General features: G+C 34.7%; 1 protein-coding gene across 2 annotated transcripts in view; it reads right to left on the reverse strand.

Moving 5' to 3' along the window:
* Positions 1-24,108, reverse strand: part of LOC150082588 (putative NADPH-dependent quinone oxidoreductase VAT1L) — a 154,356-nt gene that overhangs the window by 44,363 nt on the left and 85,885 nt on the right. The window contains exon 6 of one of the 2 annotated variants that reach the window (XM_090378704.1): positions 10,559-10,614. In XM_090378704.1, the coding sequence (XP_090234830.1) occupies positions 10,559-10,614 (56 nt within the window). Of the gene's footprint in view, positions 1-10,558; positions 10,615-10,681; positions 10,738-24,108 lie in introns of both variants that reach the window. The other variant, XM_090378703.1, reaches the window with a different exon arrangement.

Consider the following 24,108-nt stretch of genomic DNA (forward strand, 5'->3'; position numbering starts at 1 on the left):
ATTTAATTCTGCATTTCCGAAGAAGTGTGGAAATTGTTAATTTTTTCAAGAAAGAAAAATATTATTTTTCCAGGATAACAGTATTTATGGAAAAATTTTATTGATATTTCCCCAAATAAAGCCAAAGTTATAATTTAATTTAAATGTATGGCTAGGCTGAATCAATCAAAATTATATACAGGGTGTTTCAAATAAAAGGCACTGAGGTCTATGTCACTTATTTTTAAGTTTAGGCTATTTGTCATCTGGACTTTTTCTTTTTTGTATTCAGGCTGAAATTTTTGGATTTTTTTGTCAAAATCGGGTTAGGTATTACTGTTTAGATTTTATGATTTCTAAATTAAGATTTTGCCTAATCAGCTGCCTTTTCCTCAATGGGAAGTTGTTCCCTGACTTTGGGTAAGTCTAAAAATGTCATCATGGTACTTTCTGAAAAGATCTCAGTTTTCTTCGAAGGGTTAAAAAAAAACAAACAAAAAAAAAAAAAACTGTTGAATGTGGTGCTTTCTATTTAGTACACACAGTTGGCAGTTTGTGTCAATTCTCTGCACAATACAACTGTTGTGTTATTATTATTTTTTTCCGTCTTTCTATAAAGTGGTTTCGCTCATTCCAAAAGCACATTGTTGATGTTTTCAGGTTAAACCTGAAAACATCATCATCATTACTATAACAGGAAACAACTTTCTCATTCAGGCGGTAAAGAAAAAAAAAAAAAAAAACAGGACAAAATTTTAATTTAGAAATCATAATATATAAATACAGTAGAGTATCAGTTATCCATTATAATTGATGTCAGACCTCTTCCGGATAGCCAAATTTTCCAGATAATTGAACCAGAAAATTTTACGGGTAATTTTTCTGGTAAGATTAAATAAATTTAATTTTAATTTAATATTTAATTATTTAATTTAATAAATTTAATTTAAATAACTTTAAATTAAATTTAAAGGTAAGATTAAATAAATTTAATCTTACCTTATGATTAAATTAAATAAGATTAATTAAATTAAAAAAAATTATAAACCAATCTCGGAAAACAGAAACATCCATTCAGGAATTTGTGATTTTTATACAAAACAGGAAAATTAGAAAGATTTTTAAATGCTCTTGGTTCTTTCGACTTACCGATAACGAGCGTGGACAATCTGTTCATCCCAGTAGTATTTGCACACACAGCAATTGTAACTCGCTCTTTTCTCATTTGAAAACTTGGTGCAGGTATTTCTCTTTTAGTGGCTAGGGTTTTTTTCGGTATTGCTTTCCATAATAAGCCCATCTCATCAACATTATAAACGTTTTCTTTCTCATAATTTACTATAACTGAAGCAAACTTACTTTTCAAAGGACACCGCTGCCGATTTGTGTGCAGAAAGTTTCTCGCCTTGAATATCTAGTTCACGTATACCGTGTCTCAGTTTAAAGTTTTTCAACCAACCTGTGCTTGCCTCAAAATCTTCATTACCTATTAATTTTCGATTAAATTCCAATGCTTTTTCATATAAAATTGGACAAGACACTGGTTCACCTAAACTTCTTCTGAAGAAACCACAAATAAAGTGCACTTTCTAAAGCGGCATTTTCAGGTTTCGACATTGTCTTTTTACTGTTAGATCCTTCTTCACTATCCACAATCAACACAAATTCTGTTATAGCACTGGAATTTTTTTTGATGTTGTAAATTGTTGACATCCCTACGTTAAACTCTTTGGAGAGATTTCCTAAATGTTCACCTTTTCTAATTCTATTAATAATTTTCTTTTCGTTCACATTTTTCCGTAAAAAACTGAAAAAAAATAATAAACTGCACAGTTTCGGACCGATATTATTCTTACCAAATCTGGAGCTAAACTAATCTGAAATTCCCTCGTGGTTTCCAAGAAAACCCAGAAGTCTCTGTGATATTTTTCTAAAGCACATTTCTGAAGGTCACATAGAATTCTAGAGGTCACAATCATAAAACAATAAAAACAATTTGCAGTTTTCGGTTCATTGGGCATTTTGTTTGTACAATCTCTTATAAACAGGTAGTAAACCTGATCTTTTGCTTATTATAATCAAAATTCAATTTGCAAACGTGATCACTATGACCAGAGCTTACTGCACTGCTGTTAATAAAAAAAAAGAAGAAAGATCAGCCTTTCTAATTATTCCGAATAACTGACGTCCCAGATAACCGATGTTCTACTGTACTCAGTCCACCTCCAACATCAAATTCAAAAATTTCAGCTCAGTATGATGTATGACAAAAAAAAAAAAAAAGAAAAAAAGCTCCAGACAAAAATAGTCTGAACTTAAAATTAAGCTAGATAGTTCGCAAAGTTTTTTAATTGAGACACCCTGTGTAATCATTTTGGTTATTTCCAAATTTTGAACATTATAGGTGTATGTTACAACAAAAAAAGTTAGATGGCTTCTACAGAATTTTAGTAAGTCATTGCAAAACTTTCAACTTTAATTCTATTTTCTTAATAAAACATATTGTTCAATTAAAATATTGTGCATAGTAATTAAAGTAGCTTTATGAACTGCTAGCTCTCAAATTTTAAAAATTGGGAAATTTCAGAATAACTAAAAAATGTTATGCCTTGAAATGAATTTTTAATGACATATACAAATTTTTTCGTTAGCCTTTGATCATTATATATTAACTTTTGATCAAATCACAACAGTCAGTGAAATGTATACTCAAAAGCATTAGCACCAAGAAACATTCAAATAAATGAATAAATAAAAAATAAAATTTTAATATGACGCAGGCTCACATTTGGCCTTCAATACAGCAAACAACCCATGTGGTAAACTTTCCACTAATTTCTAGAAAGTTTCAATTAAGATTATTTCACCATTCCTCGTGTAAAATCTTTTAACATGGCTTGTGAAGTCAGCATCCATGGCTGATTTCACATATGCCTTTCCAATTCATCCCTGACTTGATCAATGGGTAGCTCTCTGGTCTCGCTAATAGCAGAATGCTTTTCTTTTAAAACCAGGTCATCATACATTGTGCTTTGTGGCAGGATGCACTGCCTGCCGAAACTTTTATTGCTAAAATTCCATTAGTATAAAAAAATGCAGTATTAACTAAAATATTATGGTAGGACATTCTATTCACAGAATTATTTTACAAAATTGGTGGTCCAATGCTCTACTATGAAAAGTACCACCACCGTACTTCACAGTTTGAATAATGCAGTTTACATGGAAGCATTCCTTTGGTTATCACCACACTCAGATTCTTCTATCATGTTGAAATAGCATGCACTAGGGTTTATCACTCTAGCAAATACATTTATATTCCTCCACTCTCTAGTTTCTGTGAGAAAAACAATTGTAACAGAAGGTGAGCACTTACTATTATGATTGTGGATTTTTTTTTTTTTAATGAAAATCCCAAGAACATGAGGAATTAAAACCTACAGTATTTAGTACCATGCATGGATTGAAGGTTGAGAAGATAAAATAAGATACTTATTGAAAACTTCAATTTCTGTAGATTATAATTTTCAGAAAATACACATGAAGGGAAGTTGTACCAGAAAATGGAAGTTGAATGAATAAATGAGGAAGAAGAAAAGTTGGTTCTGTAAGTTTTAAGTTGGACAGTAAAAGGATGCTGACTGGTTGTAGCATGTGTTCAGACTGATTTGGGGGGGGGGATCTGAGGGGGGAATTATAGAAGCCGGTTCAGAAGAAGAGTCCCCATGGAAGTACGTACAGAAAAGATATGCAGCAGAAACAGAATATTTATGTGACAGAGTGGAGACACTTTGTTAGAGATGAGTCATTAATTAACCTAAATGCCCTCTTTTGAATGGAACTTAGAAGCTCAAGAGAGAGAGGTCTTGGGGGCATCATCCCAGATGTGGAAACAAAATTCCACGGTAGCCAGGATTTTCAATTTGTACAGTGTGATCCCAGTTTGGAAGAAAAGTAATGCCAAGAGCGAAAGAGAAAACCCAGTTTTTTTTTGGTTTTAGAGAAAGCAATATTTGTGATGTGCTTATGCCAAGGAGATTAGAAGTCAGGGTAGTCCCCAATAGAGATATATGATCTTGTCTATAAATCAGAGTGTTATCAAAGATAAGCATGGGAGCAGAAGAATCCTTTCTGAAAGATATGACAAGTATTAGTTTTAGAAGGATTGAAATCAACTAAGTTATCTTTGTCCCACTGGAGAACTACCTGGAAATTAGCATTTAAGGAATTGGCAGTGGATATTCGAGAAGTTGAAGCTGTTTGAGCAGAGTAAGGTTTCTCAAACTGGAAGGTGGAATGCAATGTGCTATCATCAGCAAAACTATGGACAGGGTTTCTGGTCAATGGAAGAAGGTCATTAATATAAAAGAGGAAAAGAGTGGGAGAAAGAACTGAACCTTGGGGAACACTTGCATTAATGGAGAAGTTAGAAGATAGACAGCCATCTACCATCAACCACAGTGAGCAGTCAGAGAGAAAACTGGATACCCAATTACAAAAACAGCTGGCAAACCATAAGATGGAAGCTCATTTAGGCCTTTGTGCCAAACACAATCAAAAGCCTCTGTAATGTCAACAGCAACTGCTTGAGATTCATCAAACTTTTCCATTGAATTTATCTATACATGGGTAACATAAGCCAGTATATTGCTAGACAAAAGATTTATAGATAGTTTTAAGAGTTGGCAGTTAATAGATTTTTCCATTTCTTTAGAAAGAGTAGAAGTAAGTGCAATGGAACAATAATTGGATGGGAGGGATTTGTCACCCTTTTTAGGAACTGGCTGATATGAGCAAATTCCCAAGCAGAACAGAAAACACCTGTGAAATAAGAAAGTGAAAAAAGGCAACGCAGAACACAAGTAAGCTCAGAAGCACATGTTTTGAAGACAAGTGGAGAAATCCCATCAAGACCTGGTTTTTCTTGGCATCAAGAGTGCTCAAAAACCTTCTAACATCCTTTTGACAGACGATCACAGAAGGCATTGAATGGAGTGTTCTGGGAGTGGTAGGAGGTGGTCTACCAAGATCACCAATACATGAGTTCGAAGTAAAATAGGATACTAGCAGGCCAGCTTTATCTTTGGCTGAAGTGACAATAAAATTATCTGGTTTTGATAGACGTGGGAATAGAGATGGGCAAATACTTCGGCCAAAAGCTTTGACAAGAGACCAGAATGCTCAACTACCGTTTGGACAAGAAGCAAGTTTTCTACTTTTAGCCTGTTCAAATTTCTAGTTTGGACTGATTAATAACTGCTTCACAATTTTTGCAAGCTTTGGTGTAGGCAGAAAATAAACCTGGAGATCTGGATGCAAGCCAATTGCGATATGCAACATTCTTATCTTGAACAGCCTTAGCACATTTATTGGAAATCCAAGTTTTAAATAAAGGACAAGATTGAGGTGGAGTGTGGGATAAAGGGTTTCATCCCTACAAGAATAATTTCACTGAGCAATCTGAGCAAATGTTAACATAAGATTTGAAACAGTAATCCGACCATGGAAAAGAAGAAATCTGAGATCATCCCATTTTGCATTCTTGTAATGCCAAACAACGTGAGATTCAGAATGGCCACAAGAGAAACCCTCCACTAGAGAGGAGACCTTCAAGTTGTGATATCAGATGCCTAGAGGATCACGCATATCGACCATGTACTCAGAAGAGTTGTTTGTGAGAAAAAGATCAAGAGTGTTGGCTGTGTGATTAGGACTGTCTGGTATTCTGGTAGGTAAATGAACAATCTGTGCGAGGTCATTAGTAATTGCAAAAGCCTCAGCACCTCAACCAGCCGGGTCTATGTCACTAGAAAATGGAAGCCAGCTGGAGTTGTGAATATTAATATCATTAAGGAAAATTAGGTTGGAGAAAGTGAAGTTTCAAAGAGAGAAGTCAAAGAGTTCCAAGTGGCTAGTGGAGTTAGGAGAACAATAGAGGCAACAAATGTATTTGACAGAATGGGGTAGAAATATTTTAAGCCAGAGAAGATAAAAAACAGGAGATTCAAAATTACTAAGTCTGTGACAGGGAATATCAAAGCAGACATATATATGAGTAACACCTTTGAAGTGAAAGGAATCATACAGTGAATAATTAGGACAATTATTATGTGGGGTGTGGCAGACTAAGTGGAAATGGACATAATTGAGATTGGAACTGAGAACGTGTATATTTTGTGAAATGAATGAGGAAGTGTTTGGGAGGTTTAGATCTTTTCACAGATAAGTTTGTTCTATTAGTTTGATAATTCATGATGTATTCAGTAGTAAGAAAAGGTGGGGAGGACATGCTGTATGAAGAATTAATTTTTGGATATGGTGTACCCACAGCAAGAATATACTCACTTCCTGACATAATGTGGCCTTGCCAATGCCCTCCCCCCACATACACACTACTTGGACTCCCTTCAAATCACTATCTGGCAGAGTAGAGGCAGCGAGTTTATACACTAGCTGATTTGGAAGCCTCCTAGAGATTACCAATAGGTTCAGTTTGGTGGACTATCTAGTGGCCAGCCTGCAAATACCATTTTAGAGATGTACCTTTGAAATGTAAGGAAAACTGGATCTTGCCATGATATCCATCATAACCTCAAAAAGACATCCTACTGCATAATGATGAAGGGGGGAGCTTTGCCAGAGCTTTGCTCTGGAGACTAAACATGGGTTCCACCACTTCAAGCCTCCAGTAAGCAAAGTGATGGTATTCCACTGGTTGATGACAGTCATCTACCACCTAGTGGATTTATGCGCTAAAGCTAATCCACGAAAACCCTTACAAAGAAATACCATGCCTTCTGTACGACAACCATGATGACAGCCTTTCTGTAAACTTCCAAACCTTACAAGTGATTTTGACCTTTCTGAGGCCTGTTTCTCTATAAATATGCAATCAATTGCACAATTCAACTATACATTTCCATTTGTTTTTCTTTTATCTTGTAATGTTTCATACAGTGGTACATGGGAATTTCAGTCTCTGGAATCCATTTAGAAAAAAGTCCAACAATGGGGTATCCAAAAAATATTTGTCTGTTTTAACTCTGACCTCTGCTCTACATGACATTTCACTAAAAACTAAACAAAATGCATTCTGCAGTTCAATATATATTCATGCACTATTATAATGCCTTCTATATCATTAGCATACTTAAGCATGAAACAACTGTAAATTAAAGTAATTACTAAAAGACATTACATGGTGCTTACAAAATATTTTAAATGAGAAGACACTTAAACCATGTGTCAGTTAATTTTTTAAAAAAACTTTTGGGTCCAAGGTGACTCAGGCCCAAATAAGAAGCTGATGATTAGCAAATCAATGCATACAGAGTGGTAACCATACTAATTACATAAAAAACAGGGGGGGGGGATTTTTTTTCTTGCATGTAAAAAAAAAAAAAAAAAAAAAAATATCTTTCATGTACAGGTGTTGTCCACACACTATGCTGTTGATTGTGCACAAAGGCTTTTGAAGCACATTTCCAGGACGAGGCAATAATTTTGAGACAAAAGCAGCTAGTTCTTATTTCACAACAATGTCCCTGCCTATTCCACATTTCTTGTGAAGACATTTCTGCTGAAACATGTCATTGCACAGATCAACAAAAGCAGCTAGTTCTTATTTCACAACAATGTCCCTGCCTATTCCACATTTCTTGTGAAGACATTTCTGCTGAAACATGTCATTGTACAGATCAACCATCCAACCTACTTTCCCGATCTAGCACCAGCAGACTTCTTCCTCTTTCCCAAGGTTAAGATTGCCCTCAAAGAACTCAAAGGAAAGAGATTTCAGGTTTTCAGGACATATAGGGAAAAAAAAAAAAGAAATGTAACAGCTGAACTGAACATCACCTCTTGGATGCTTTTGCTGATTGGATGATTTTGCTTCTTGGAAACTTCTAGAATAGTTGATAAATACATTCAGTTTGCAGTGATTACTTTGAATAAATATAAAACCATATTTCAGCTCCCTTCACTTTCTGTTCTTTTACTGCACCAGTCCAGGAACTTTATTGCCACAGTGAACATGTTCAAATAAACTTCTAGATGGCAGTGAACATGTTTAAACAAACTTCATAAGATTTCAAAGATGTCATGGAAAAAAAATTTTTTTTAATTAAATTATATTATTCTGTAAAAAGATTTTTAATAATTTATTAACTGCACAAATATTTTATTCTATAAAAATCATTACACACTCTCAACAGTTTCATAATGAAATTGTTGGGAGAGTGCAATGTGTATACGCAAATATTCGGTTCTTCAACTGATTCAATATGCAAATTGTTATTCAATATGCAAAAAGCAGTGAATTTCTAGACATTAAGAAAATATAAAATGTGGAAATTCTGTATGCAGAGAAATGGAATTAGCAACCAATGTCATATAATCACTGCCTTTAACAATAGAAAAAACAAGCCCCTCCCTTTTAGACCCAATATTCAGGACCTCCACTAAAGAGGAAGGGTAGTCATCCACACATGCACGCACTTAGATTTCTTAGCAAAAACCAATTTTTTTTTGGTAATCTTTTGCCTTTTACTAATTCTAATTTTTTAAATACCCAGTTCATTAAGATAGCCAAGGGAAATTTTACTATTCTATTTCCATTCCACTTTGTCTTCAATAATGCCCTTCCTAATAATTCATCACCTACTGAAGTAATACAATCAATTGTTCAGACACATTAAGGAGCAGTAGAGCAATACCATCATGTAGTCAGAAGAAAAGCTTCCAAAAAAGTTCTTATTGCACTTCAGGGCTGATTCCAGTGCATGCTCATTGGAATCAAACTTCAGCTGAAGAACCGAATTAGTTTAAAATTTAAATTATTCTTATTTTTGCCGTGAGTTTTAATCTGTAGAATGGGTTGGTTTTGTAAGATAAAATTTATTTCAGTGTGATAGACATATCTTTTTCTGTCTTCTTCACCATGATTATTTGTGTTAATAGTTTAATTTGTAAAACCGAGTTTACTTAAGATTCAGTTTTTTTAGGCTGATAAGGACAAGTGTAAATGACTAGTGAGTCTTGAACTAGAAGCATAGCTTGGTTTAAGTAATGGTGTGAATTTCTGAGAAGAAATTTTTATCATATTTACAAAAAGGTATTGTTGCTCCTTAGATTTTTAAAAATAAAAATTGTGGGATTACTGCAGTTTTTTTTTTTTTTTTTGAAAAAAAACTTAAGAAAAGAAAAGTAACTCGATTTTCAAAATATTTGAGATTGAGCCAAAACTGAGAATGTCCTGACCAGGTAAAGTTAGGTCTGAATTCTGTTATAAAAAATAATTCCAGTTCATTCAAGGCAGAATGTTAAAAGGTTATTGTTCATTATTATAATGTTATCATTTAACTTTAGGTTATAGCTTTTCAGAACAAGACTCAAATTAATATATGTATATATTACCTTCTTGTAATCAAAACTAATATCCACACCCTCATACTGCTATTACAATCACCGCTATTTAAAATTTAAATTTCTGTTATCTTTTGGTTCACTTCTCTCATTCCTTGAGTTATTATTAAAAAGAATGAGGTATTCCTTTCAATCAGAATACCCAGTCTGTAACTATAAAATTTCATCTAATTTCATACATGAATGACATATTCTTGCTATTTATACATGCTTCTTATAATGTTAAATTAGCTAAATGAAATGAAGTTAACGAAATCCTTTATTATCCAATTTACCTTGAAATGTCTGAGTTAGACATCAACCCAGCAAAATCAGTTTACCTGACTACATTGTTAGAGCAAAAAATTTTGCCTCAATTTATTTCATAAATTGAAAAAAAAATTTCCAGTCAACTCTGAATTGCCAGGATATTGTGGTCTATATAAAGTAACAACCAAACATTGATTTTCAAGCTTGTGGAGGAGGGACTTAAAATTATCTATCAAATCATAAAATTTGATTGACTCTTCTATGGACTTTATATTAAAAGGATTTGAAATTTTATACTATAAAGTGGGTGTAATTATAATGAGCTGTTATGTTCCTTTGATAAGTAATATATATATGCCAATTAGTCTTTATTGGTTTAGTCCTGTATAATTTATTCTTTATTGGTCTAGTCTTATATAAATTTATTTTGTGGATGTGAAGGAAGTTATATAGATGAAGATTTGGAGAGGGGGAGAAAATCTTCTTATACTGATAAATAAAACTGGTATTTTTTGGAGAAAATGTAACAAACATTTTAACACAGAAATTGTGTTTTTTTGAAAAAAAAGTTCTTTATATATATATATATATGTAAAATATAAAATGTAGACAATGAATAGTACCCAGAATTGTAGATATATGTTGGGTAGTAATTTTAAGAATAGCTAGTTCAAGTATTTAGCATTTAAGAAATGCTAAATACTTGAACTAGCTGAATTAAAATAGCAAATGAACCGCGTGGATATATTTATCAGAAATTTTGATTATAAATAAAAGTGGCAAAAAAGATTCCTCTAGTATGTTTTTGTTTCAAGGGAATGCAGCATTAAATAAAAACTGACAAAACAAAACAGCAACTGATACATTACTTACATCAATGATAATGAACACTGTTCTTAATACTCACAGACTTAGCTACACTAAAGAAACTTTTTGTCTCTCCAGTTACTATGTTGGCTGACCCTGCAAAAAAATATAAAATATGAAAAATGAAAAGGTGGAAAAGAAAAGTGAAAGTCATGTTACTCACTGATTTGGCAAAACTGAAGAAGCTTTTGGTTTCTCCAGAGACAATACTTGATGTCCCTAAACAATAAGAAGCTATTTAATTATATTTCTTAACTATAAAGGAAAAGAGTGCAATATTAATGAATACTACAACACATGGATTAGGGGAGGGAAATTATTTCTAAATGATTAATCTAAAAGGTTAAGATGAGGAAACAAATGGCATAAATTTTTAAATACAGAATAAGAACCAGAATAATAAGAATCTTTTATGTGAACAATAAACTCTCTCTCCCTCTACTGAGCAGACAACTGATTTTACTACTTTTTTTTTTTTTTGGCAAAAAGAATCATTCTTTTAACAAGGTATGTATCAATGAATATCAATATCATATCAATATTAGCTTGGATGACAACAAGTTCATATCTGCTAGTAACCCTTGATATAGTTTTCCAATTAATATTTTAGTGATTTTAGTGAAAAATTAAAAGAAAAATTAATTTTTTTTTTCCTTATCACAAAATTCTTCCCTTACAAGCTTAAAATATTTTTTTTTTTTCACAAATTTGCTTTTATAAAAGTAACAGCTATAAATATAAAAATTTCAACAAATTATTATGATATATATATATATATATATATATATATATATATATATATATATATATATATATATATATATATATATATATATATATATAAAATTTTTTCTTGTCTTTATTATCTATTGTTTATAAATAAAAATCACAAAAAATGAATATATATGCAATGAGAAAAAATTACAGAAGCTGAGTAACAGAATTTATTCCAAAAGACTGACTAAAAGATGCTATTAATAATCTATCTATGGCTTGCAAGCTCCAGATAACATATTTTCCAGCATACTGAAACAGCTGGCAAACAAACACTCATTAGAGTTTTTGTTTGCCAAAAAAAAGCATTTTGTAGCATAGGCGTTAAGATTCAAAAATTTATATCAATAGATAAATGAGTAAATGCTTCTACATATACGCATGAAATTTACCTCCTGACCATAAGGCTTAATGTGTTAGAAATTTGAAATTAATGAAATGAACCAAAAAGCATAAAATTAAAAAAAAAAAAACTTTAGACCAACTTATAACTTCAAATCCCTTATAAAAAAGGGTGCTTCCCCCAAAAGTCATTATAAAAATTAAAAATAGAAACATATGAAAACACAAAGGAATCAAGGGTCCTAATAATGGGCTTTCCTAAGTGTCATAAGTTAGTCTAAATGGCATGAATGCAAAGAGAAAGAGTTCCACTTAATAGGTTCACTGAGTTTATTTTTGCAAATTACACTTGCAAAAATCAGCTGCAGTGAACATGATAGACAAATATAGGCATGGATAGGCAAAGAACACAAGAAAGTGCAAACCAAAAAAGTGTGGACCAACTAAGCAAAATCTCAGTGGAAATACAACTAGCTCATTGTTCAATGTGCCAATATTGCATTAGCATTAGTAGAGGCATTTGATGCAAGAAAGCAAGCTTATGCAGCATCAGCCAAAAAAAAAAAAACCCACTTCCACTTCACCCCTCTGTTCGTTCAAAATACCTGTCCAGCTGAGCCTTAAACTTATTTAGGCTATCAACCTCCACCACAAGGGATGGAAGTCTGTTCCACCAACCAACAACCCGCTGGCTAAAGGCAAATTTCCGCACGTCTATCCTACATCTGTCTTTCCTCAGTTTGAATTTATGCCCTCTCAGGTGATTTTTCTGAGCTAGAGGAAGAATCCCATTAGCATTGAGCATGCTTAAACCATTCAAGGCTTTATACACCTCTATCAGATCACCTCGCTGGTGCCTAGTCTCCAGACACTGTAATTTGCAAAACTTAAGCCTTTCTTCGTAAGAGCACCCCTTTGTTCCATTCACTAATCTTGTTGCCCTTCTCTGTACTCGTTCCAGCAGCTCTACATCCTTCTTGAAATGAGGTCTCCAGACCTGTATACAGTACTCTAGGTGTGGCCTGACCATCGCCTTATACAATGGAATAATCACCTCCTTATCCCTGCTGGAAAAATTCCTGTATATCATTGACAATACTCCATGAGCTACTCTTGCCGCCCGTCTGCACTGCTCAGAGAACTTCATATCTGCCTGCACAACCACCCCCAAGTCCCTTTCATTCTCTACCACTGTCAGTGTTGTACCACAGAGTTGATACGTTGCTCTGGGGTTGCTGTTTCCCATGTGTAGTACTTTACATTTATCAACGTTAAACTTCATTTGCCACCTCTCAGCCCATCTGCTCAACCTTTCCAGATCCTGTTGCAGCAGCATAGTGTCAGTAGTGTCCTTGACAACTCTGCCAACCTTTGTATCGTCTGCAAACTTGGACATTAAGCCCGATATACCATCATCAATATCATTTATAAATACAGAAAACAATAATGGACCCAACACTGAGCCCTGAGGGACTCCACTAATAACATCAGTCCACGATGAGCAGTGTCCATTGATTACCACTCTCTGTCTTCTCCCCCTCAACCACCCCTTTATCCATAGCAGCAATTTGCCTCCAATGTCACACTGCTCCAATTTGTGTAGCAGTCTTCCATGTGCAACAGTATCAAAAGCCTTTCTAAGATCCAAGTATATAATATCAAAGTTATTCCCTGCATCCAGTTCTTTTGTGACTGCATCATAGTATCCAATCAAGTTGGTCAGGCAAGACTTCCCCTTAACAAAACCATGCTGTGTCTGAGCTATAACTGAAGTCTTGTCTAAATGATCCTGCAGTGCTTCTTTAACCAGTGCCTCCATTAATTTTCCTGGAACAGAAGTTAAGCTCACAGGTCTATAATTACTTGTGTCAGCCTTTGATCCTCCTTTGTGAATTGGGGTCACATTTGCACATTTCCAGTCTATGGGTACCTCCCCTGAGTCCAAGGAAGCTCTCATAATTATGGCTAAGGGTTTGCTTACTTCCTTTGCTGCCTCCTTTAATATAACTGGATAGATCCCATCCACCCCGGGTGCCTTTCTTGTGTTTATCTTCAACAGTTTCTCCTCCACTTTACTCCCAGTTATTTCAAGATTCTGTAGCTTACTGCTAGAGTTGAATACACCTCTGGCATTCCCCTCGCTGAATAACTCCTCATGTGTGAATGTCGATGCAAAATATTCATTTAGTTTGTTAGCTACCTGAGCAGGATCATCAACACTTGACCCATCAATATCAAGTGGACCAATCTGATTCATCCCCTTCCTTCTAGAGTTTACATAAGTAAAGAACTCTTTGCTGTTTTTCTTTGCATCCCTTGCCAAGGATTTCTCGTAATCTGCCTTCGCCTGCCTAACCTCCTTTGTAACTTGGTTGCATATCAACTTGTATCTATCATAGGCTTCTGTGTCATGTGTTAATTTGTATGTATCCCATGCATTTTTCTTCTCTGCCATATGCCTCATTAGTTCATCTGACAACCATTTTGGCCTAAACCTTGAACAATATTTCTTAGTTGGTATGTAAAGCCTAGTAGCTTCCAAGATAAGTTCTTTGAATGCTTCCCATTTTGATTTTGCTGTTGGTAACATCATCAGTTGGTCCCACTGTATAGAATTTAAATACTGTCTCAGTCCATCGTAGTCGCCTTTACGGAAGCAATAACCCTTCCCTTTACCCCTAATGGTAGTTACCTCTTTGAGTAAATCCCACTTCAGCACACTGTGATCACTGCCACCTAGTGGTTCATTTATCTGCAGATTCTTAATGCATGAAGAATCACTGCTGATAATCAAATCAAGAGTATTACTCCCTCTAGTTGCCTCCCGAACATGCTGATGTAGAAAACAATCATCCAATAAATCCACAAAAGTCCTGCTAGTGTGTGAGTAACCAGCCCCCAAATTCCAGTCAATATCTGGGAAATTAAAATCTCCCATTATAAGACACTCTGATTTACTGGCCCACTCTATTTCCCTGTACAGTTCCTTATTATACTCATCAGAGTCATTAGGCCTATAGCACACTCCTACTCTCAATTTTGATCTCCCAATGTTTATGTCACACCAAACTGACTCCACACTGCACTGTCCAGCGATGTCGACTGGCTTCACTTCCTTGGTTTTTATGTGTTTCTTAACTAATAACATAACCCCTCCTCCCTTCCTATCCTGTCTATCCTTTCTGTAGACATTGTACTCCCCAAATTCCAGTTCTGCATCCCTTATATCTGTGTGACACCACGTCTCTGATATCCCAACAATATCTGCCTTCGATGTTTTGAGCAAAACCTCAAATTCATCAAATTTATTTACTAAACTCCTAGCATTGGTGTACACACAAGTATACCTGCACCTGTTTCTATTCTTAGCTACCCTAACACAACCCATGTGTTTACTTGTACCGCAATGGCTCCCAGCAGTCTCTGAAATACCATGCATCTTGTTTTTCAGGCTTCTGCTCATTCTAATAGAAGCAGTGCAAGAATCTCTTTCACCTCTGCCAGTGGCTACTGTCAATCTATTGGTCTTTGTCTCCCCCCCAAGCTAGCAGTTTTCCGACCCACCTAACACTGCCTCGATAGCATCAGCAAATATTCTTGCACCCTTTCTATTTAAGTGTATCCCATCCCTGTAGAAGCAATCAATTGTTCAATTGCTCAGTTGTTCATGTCATGTGCCTTTCCTTTTACAGCACCCATTTATTGACCACAATTGAATGGAGCATATTTGCAGAAAGGCACAAAAATTGCAGTTAATTTTGACACAAGTTTGCATTCTGGCAGCAAATGTGTTAAGATGAGTTTGGGTCCCATGATGCATTTCTAATGCATAAATTTGTAAACTGAATAGGATTCAATTGCTATCTTTAATGGAAACTTAATATTAAGTACACTTAGTGGTGAATTCTTGTTTATACTCCAGCACAACCACCAGGTTAGTGGAGTTTACAATAAATTATCAATACACTGGTGTTCAAAGAAAGGGCATCACTTAGGAATTTCACATTTGGTAAACATGACAATTATGGCTGAAATGTTATCAGAAGCCCTCGGTTTGCTTCAGTTTATCATTTTTTTTTTTTTATGTGATTTTTATGTTTTTATGTTTAGTTTATCATTTTAAATGGAAAACAAAATGAAAAGTAAATCAATTGCGAACTAATATTTAATTGAACTGCCTCTGGCCTTGATGACAGCAGCACACCATCGAGGCATTAACAAGATCAATTTCTGAAGATAATCAACTGATAATTCATGGTTCCAAACATGAATTATGTCTTCCTGAAGTTCACAAAGGGTCTTTGGTTTCTTTCTGGCAACTGCAGATTCCACACGATGCCAACAGTTCTCTATAGGATTCAGATCTGGAATGTTTCCTGGCCAGCTAACAGTTGTAATGGAAAGGGTTCTTCCAACCATTTTTTCACCTGTAACAAATGTAAACACATTACTGTCGAACCTCTAATGCAGAAATGAAGCTAAAATAACTACAGAAGTGCCTACTTACACTTTTCACCCAATGACAAGGAGCAGAGCCATCCTGAAATATGCAGTTACTTGGCAGGTTGAAATGGTCTCTAATTGCTGGCAGCAATTTACCTTCCAATATAGCCAGGTATCCATTGTCATTTACGGAACCTTTTATAAACTGCAGGTGATCTACTCTGCAATACGAAATGCACCCCCATATCATTTGGCTGATACGGAATTTCACTGTAGACACCATACAGTCTGGATGGTATTCTTCACCACTTCTATGGCGAATCGTTTGTCTCCCATCAGAACCATGCAGGTTGAATTTCTTCTCATCCGAGAAAATAACTGGGCTTCCACTGCTCGGGGGTCCATTTGACATGCCTCTTACACCAAATCGGGCTACAAGTCCATTTTTGAAGAGGCGTCTTCTGACTGTTACTGCACTTGCTACTACTCCTGTATATTCTTCCCATTCTCTTTTCAGCTCAGACGAAGAAGCTTTACGGTTTTTAAGGCATAAGTGCTTCAAAATGCAGTCCTGTTTTGGCATAGAGACTTGTTTGCATCCAGTTCCTTTTTTCCTATCAGCAAGAACCACTATTCTTGAGTTTGGAAAGAAATCTACTCGCTGTCGACTGATTACAAGACATTCTATAAGCACTCTTCCTTTGTGGCATCAACTGCAAGTAACTTGCCATCCCGACGCAAGCAAGGAATGACTGCAACCTTCAGCTATATAAGCTGAGCATGCTTATATAGCAGAAAGTAACAGCTGATGCAATATTACATCATTACCTATGCGTGTCAACCTTATCTGATACAATCTGTAAGAAATATTGCCATATACATACGTCATTCGGACGACAATTTCAATTTTAAGGGGTGATGTACTTTCTTTGAACACCAGTGTACAAACATTAATTGTATTTAGCAGTAGTAGTAGTGGCATGTGATGCAAGAAAGCAAGTGTATGAGCTTATGCAGCATCGCCAAAAAAAAAAAACACACACCATTGCCTCCAAATCCCTGTCCAGTTCCTCCTTAAATTTATTCAACCTATCAACTTCCACGACAGATGGAAGTTTGTTCCAGCAATTAACCACCCGCTGGCTAAAGGCAAATTTCTGCACATCTATTCTACATCTGTCTTTTCTTAATTTGAATTTATGCCCCCTTAGGTTCATAATCTGAACAAGTGGAAGGATCCCATCAGAATTCAGCATGCTCAAACCATTCAAGGCCTTATATACCTCAATCAGATCACCGCGCAGGTGCCTAGTCTCCAGCCACTGCAATTTGCAGAACTTAAGCCTCTCTTGGTAAGAGGATCCCTCCATTCCCCTCACCAATCTTGTTGCCCTTCTCTGTACACGCTCAAGTAAATCTACATCCTTCCTAAAATGAGGCCTCCAGACCTGTACGCAGTACTCAAGGCATGGCCTGACCATTGCCTTATACAGAGGGATAATCACCTCCTTTTCCCTGCTAGCAAAATTCCTATATATCATTGACAAAACCCCATGACCTGCCCTGGCAGCCTGTCTGCATTGCTCAGAAAACTTCATATCTGCCTGCACAATTACTCCTAGGTCTTTTTCATTTTCTACCACCTTAAGTGTAGTACCACACAGTTGGTACGTTTCTCTGGGGTTACTTCTACCCATATGCAGTACTTTGCATTTGTCAAGGTTAAACTTAGATTGGACTGCAGGAAGTTTTATTTTAGCCAGCGAGTTATAAATTACTGGAATAAGTTGCCTTCATGGGTGGTAGAGGCCGACAGTTTGGGGAAATTCAAAGGTCATCTGGATAGTACTTTCGGGTAAGGGAAGCGCATAGGATGATAGGATTAATTTCCTTTTTATTTAATTTTTAATTTCATTTTATTATTTTTATTTCTTTATTAATTATTATTATTTATTTATTTAATTTTTGTTTTTATCATTGTTTTGTTCGGATTTTTTTTTTTTTTTTTTTTTTTTGGCTGGTGCAGCATAAGCCATAGGCTTTCTTGCACCATACGGCCGTTACTAATACTAATACTAACTTCAGTTGCCACTTCTTAGCCCATATGCCCAAATTATCCAGATCCTGTTGCAGTAGCACACTGCCATTACTGTCATTAACAACCCTGCCAACCTTTGTATCATCTGCAAAACTTCGACATCAAGCCTGATATACCTTCATCAATATCATTGATAAATATACAAAACAACAGTGGACCTAACACCGAACCCTGTGGGACCTCACTAATAACATTAGTCCAAGAAGAGCAGCACCCATTGATTACCACCCTCTGTCTTCTCCCACTTAACCATCCTTTTATCCATTGTAGCAACTTACCCTTAATACCATTATGCTCCAATTTGTACAATAGTCTTCCATGCGCAACAGTGTCAAAAGCTTTCCTGAAATCCAAATATATGATATAAAAATTATTTTTTGCATCCAGTTCCTTTGTAACCACATCATAATATCCTATCAAATAATATCCAGTCATGGGCTTCAACTCCAGTTCACTCAAAGCATGCATGCTACTGCACTCTCACTCCTGAAACCATTCAATAGATAATGCTTCAAGTGTCAGTAACTTTTAAATGATTTTTAACTTTATTACTGGATTTTGAGGAGAGGTGAGAAGAGGAGTGTGTACGTTGGCTAGGCTCTATCCTAGAGTAATTACTATGGAAACTTGCTTGGTGGTAGTACACACTGGTACTTGACACTGTAGTTGAACCATACTTCGCAGTGGTGCTGCTGATATAACAAGCATTACAACCTGATTGGTACTGAATTAAAAAATGATGATGTCTTGAATGCTATACCTAAGACGGAATCCTTGTAATTTTAAATTGTGAATATAGTTCATTATTTGAAGAAAATATTGGGATGATATTTGTGCCAGAGAAAATAAGTTCAAGATGACAGGAACTTAATATCAAAGTTATTCTGTGATGTCAGTCACTTAACAGGAATTGTCAAGTATCTGTGACATCACAGAATAACTTGGATATTTTACATAATATATAGCTTCTGTTATTATTGCTGCTGTAAGGTTTCAGGCACATCAGCAACTTTGACTATATTGCATTGTACATATTATGTCTGTAAACTGGGTATGTTCTGTGCTTGATCTGCCTGTTTGCTGGTCAAAAAACTAGAGTTCTGGGAGGAAAAACCTTGCAATTCTCACCTGAGACTGACTACCTCAACCATGTTGCGAAAGAAGTCCATAAAATTTCCTTACATCATTGACAGGATTTGAACCTGGTCCTTTTCCACCCAGTTTGGGGAAGACGGGGCTTATATGTACTAAAGGGCAAGAGATTGCTTCAGTGTAAGGGTTGGAGTGTTTAAACCAGTCTCTGACTTTTGATTCAGTGCTATAAATCAGCTGTGATTGTTAATTCCTGTTTAAGAAGGTAGTGATTAAATAATGTAATGTACTCTACTTCTAAATTACCTTCCTTAAAACAGTATCTTCAATGCTTTGTAAACTTGTGTGCATAATATAGATTTTTTGACACTGTATTGATAACGTGAATAAGAGTGAAGGAATTTTCCTGTGTGTGTTTACTTTTTCTATATATATATATATACACAGGGTCATAGGAAAAGGTGTCAGCGATTTCCCTTTTAATTATCTTCGGAAATATTTGATCAATTGCTGTGATCGTAGCAGCAAACAGTGTGGTAATTCACAAAGTTTTTATTTGACACCTCAACAATGACCTTGGCTGCACTGTGAGTGTGCACAGAATGACTCCTACAAGCATCGCCTCAGTGTCAGTAAGATGGCCACCAAGAAGTCACACAGTCAGTGTCAGCCTTGGTCACCAAGAAGTTCTGACCTGACACCATTAGACTTTCTTGTGGGGTTACCTAAAGAACATCGTCTATGCAGAAAAGATTCATGATCTGCACCATTTAAGAGAGTATCACAGCTGCAATAGCAACCATTATGCTGGAAATGATTGAGTGCACATGGACAGAGAGACTACCACTTGGATGTTTTCCGAGCAATGAACAGTGCTTGTATGGAAGCATACTAAGGTATGAAGTAAAACTTGAGATATTCCTGTAGATATTAACAAATAAATCACTTGATTGAAGTATTTGCGTTGTTATTTTATCATGAAATCACGAACATCTTTTTTGATGACCCTTTATATATATATATATATATATATATATATATATATATATATATATAAAAATTTTAAGCTGATAATTATGTTTAAAAATATTGAGATTTAAGGAGTATATGCTATTGTTGGATTCTAATTCTAATGTATATTTTAATCTGTTATGGATTGAATTATATTGCTGAAAAAGGTCATTAATGGTTTTCAATTGAATCCTAACAAAAACATTACCTGTATATTGCATAAATAATTTAACATTTCAAGGGGGGATGATTTAAAATACAATCTTCTATTAATGCTAAGTATATCACTGAGAGGGGAGCTGAAATTCCTAACTCCATCTATCTGCATGGATCATTTTATAATAATTTCAGCTTTCCAATGCATTAAGCTATATGGTTAGGATGCAGATTCTATATATATAGAGAGAGAAAGAAACATTTTCCGATTTATCTACTGTTATTAAAAAAAAAAAAAAAAAAAAAAAAAAAAAACAGCTAAAAATAATGGAAGTAAAATTTTAATTATATATAGCAGGTTCACAGGATAACTTATTCTTTTGCTTGATAAATGCAATGTAAAAAAAACAACTTAAAATAAAAAAAATTAAAGTAAAATGAAAATTGAATATGGAGCTAAGCATTTTTTTAATATTTACAAAAATTGTCAGTCAACTGGAAGGATTCATCTATGTCAGTCAGTGACTGCTGAAAAAAAGTATAGCATGGATGACTGTATAACAAATATAAAGGAATCTTGAGATGAAATAAAGCCTCAAATTGGAATACAGGCTAGATGAAGTTGCTGCCTGATGCACTGAAAGGCATCTCATCGACAGAAGAGATGAAGAGGATTATGAGTTTAGCAAATGATGCGGGAAGAGAGGTTTTGATGAGATCTCACAGAAAGCAAGGTGAAATCAGCGAAGAAGAGAATGATGTGATTCAAGGGCCTCAAGATGTTGCTTAAGGCACCAGCAGAGATTTTTTTCCATGTTTTAAATGGACTTTTTTTTTTTTATGTGGGCATTCATCCTGAAGAACTTTCCTTTCTGGAAAGTTCTTCAGGATGAATGCCCACATCTCTAATCCACCCTTCTACATCACCACCACTCTCATTATCTTTTAAATATCATTATTAGTTAATTAAATGTTTCTTACATTTTATTTTTTTATTCTTCACACAAAACATTCATAAATTTAATAACCATGCTTATATTTATTTTTATTATAATAAGTATGGGTATTACATGTTAATTCTTATTGATCATGAACATTCAAATTCATTTGAGTAAAAAAAATCCACATAATACATTTTTTTTTTTTTAAGACTTTGGTCTTAATGTTCATGGTGATTTCCAGGAACAAATTCCAAATATCAAGAATTCACTGTATTTAATTTTAATACTTAATTAGATTTCATAAATACCAACATAGAAAATTAACTGAAAATTAAATTAAAATTTAATACAGGCACCATACAGGCATCAAGATCATTTTAATTAAATAAAAATTTAATTAAAATGAAAAAAAAAATTTCAAAATAACAGCATCTGATAAGATACTGTCATTCAATGATTAGGAACCAACAGGGAAATATATATCATAAAAAATCTGGTTTTAATGAATTGCTGTATCATATCACATAGTACAAGTTTAATGATATCAGGAAACATGCTGCTTTGGGAAATTTACCATGGTCATAATAAAATTAGCAATTGCCACTACATAAGATTTTTGGCAAAATCCTAGTATCCCATGCCTTATAGTAGACATATACAGAAAATACATACATTTCAAACCAAAGTAAACTAACAAAGCATCTGTAGCAGCCAATTAAGTGTCTGGGATCTTGAACTGCTACTGTGAAACAGAATTTGGCTTTCTTTATCAATATTTTTAATATATTTTTTTTATTTACTTCTCCAACAACTTTAGTAGTCAATAATTAATATTTTTTTGGTAACTGTGCACTTTATTACCAGCAATTCTCTACAGCAGTGGTTCCCAACCAGTGGGCTGCAACCTTCTTCACAAGACTGGGAAAAACTTGACTGAGTTCAATGGTGATCACTCTCTAGGTATCAACTTTTAAATCAAAACATGACTTGAGTGATAAAAGGTTAGGAACCACTGCTCTTTGACATTAGATTTCAAAAATCAGATGAGGATTAAATCCCAAATTTATGAGGTTCTACTGTACACCTATAGATAACTGTTCTAAAAGGTCAGATCAATATCTGATAAATAAAAAATATGAAAGACTTGGACTCTTTAAAATAAGCAGAAGAAACCCATACCTTATATTTTTAAAGAGGAAAAAAAAAGGAGTAACTTCCATTTTGAACAAAATTTCAAAATATATTGAGAACAAAATGCTATTTTTATGAAGAAGTGATATTAATGACTTTTTCTTGGGTTAATATTGATTAAGCACTTTTGTTCATTTTCAAGGAAATTAAAGTTTATTTGTGCAAAATGTTGCACACCGTTTATGAAGAAGTAGGGCTTGAAGTAGTATCTCAAATGTATAACTTTTAAATGAAATTAATTAATAATTTCTAAATTAAATCTTGTATTCAGGATAGAATGAGGTGAAGCAACCTTCTTTCCAGTAAATAAATTTTATTGCTATAAATTATAAGATGCTATACATTAGCAATATACCTTATGAGCTAAACGAAAATAGCACTTATGTACGTGGATTTTTGAAAATGACCTTTTACTTTCTAAATTTACTTCATGATTTTGTTGTAAAGGTAATGAAGATGTTAGAGCTATACAATGGTAAAAAATTGAATTTACTCCCGAATTTTCTTAGCTGATGATAGGTTAGCTAACTAAGAAAGTTTGAGAGTAATATCATGTGTTTAGCATCAATTTAAGATTCAGCTGGGATACTCAAAAGATTTGATGTAGAATCAGTCTCCTATCACAGACACCATATATAATGGTATGACTCAACAAAGAAATACACACTGGCCACCCTCTTTGCTCCTATATCAGTCAGTAATATTAGTAGTGGCAAATTATGCAAGAAAACAGCTTATATAGCATCAGCAAAAAAAAAAAAAAAAAACCCTTCCTACATCACCTGCTCATCCTCTCCAATAGTTTGTATAATTCTTCCTTGAATTAATTCAAACTACCCACCTCCACAATAACAGATGGAAGTTTGTTCCAACAATCAACCACCAGCAAGCTGAAGGCAAACTTCCACACATCTATAGCCACAACCAACCTTCCTTATTTTTTAATTCATGCCCCCTCATGTGCGTAGTTTGAGCAAGAAGAAAGATGCCATCAGCACTGAGCATACTCAATCCATTCAAAGCCTTAAACATCTCAATCAGCTCACCTAGCAGGTGCCTAGTGTCCAGATGCTGCAATTCGCAGAACTGAAGTCTTTCTTGATAAGCACGCCCTTTTGTTCCCCTCATCAACCTCAAAATATATTACCCTTCTCTGCATACATTCCAGCAGATCTACATCCATCCTAAAACGAGGCCTCCAGACCTGTATGCAGTACTCAAGATGCAGCCTAACTATTGTCTTGTACAATTGGATAATCACCTCCTTACCCTGCTTACAAAATTCTTATGTCACTGAAAATATCCCATAACCTATTCTGGCAGCCTGTGCATTGCTCAGAGAACTTCATATCTGACTGCATAATACCCTCTTAGGTCTCTTTCATTTTCCACAATCCTGTGTGTAGCACCACATTAGTATGCAAATCTAGTACCCATATGTAGCATCTTGCATTTGTCAATGTTGAACTTCAGCTGCCATTTCCCAATCCATCTGCCTAATTTTTCCAGAACTTGTTGCTGTAGCTTACCTCAATTACTGTC

The sequence above is a fragment of the Mastigoproctus giganteus genome, chromosome 7 (genome assembly GCF_048544385.1).
Source record: "Mastigoproctus giganteus isolate SK-2022 chromosome 7, ASM4854438v1, whole genome shotgun sequence".
Taxonomy (NCBI): Eukaryota; Metazoa; Arthropoda; class Arachnida; order Uropygi; family Thelyphonidae; genus Mastigoproctus; species Mastigoproctus giganteus.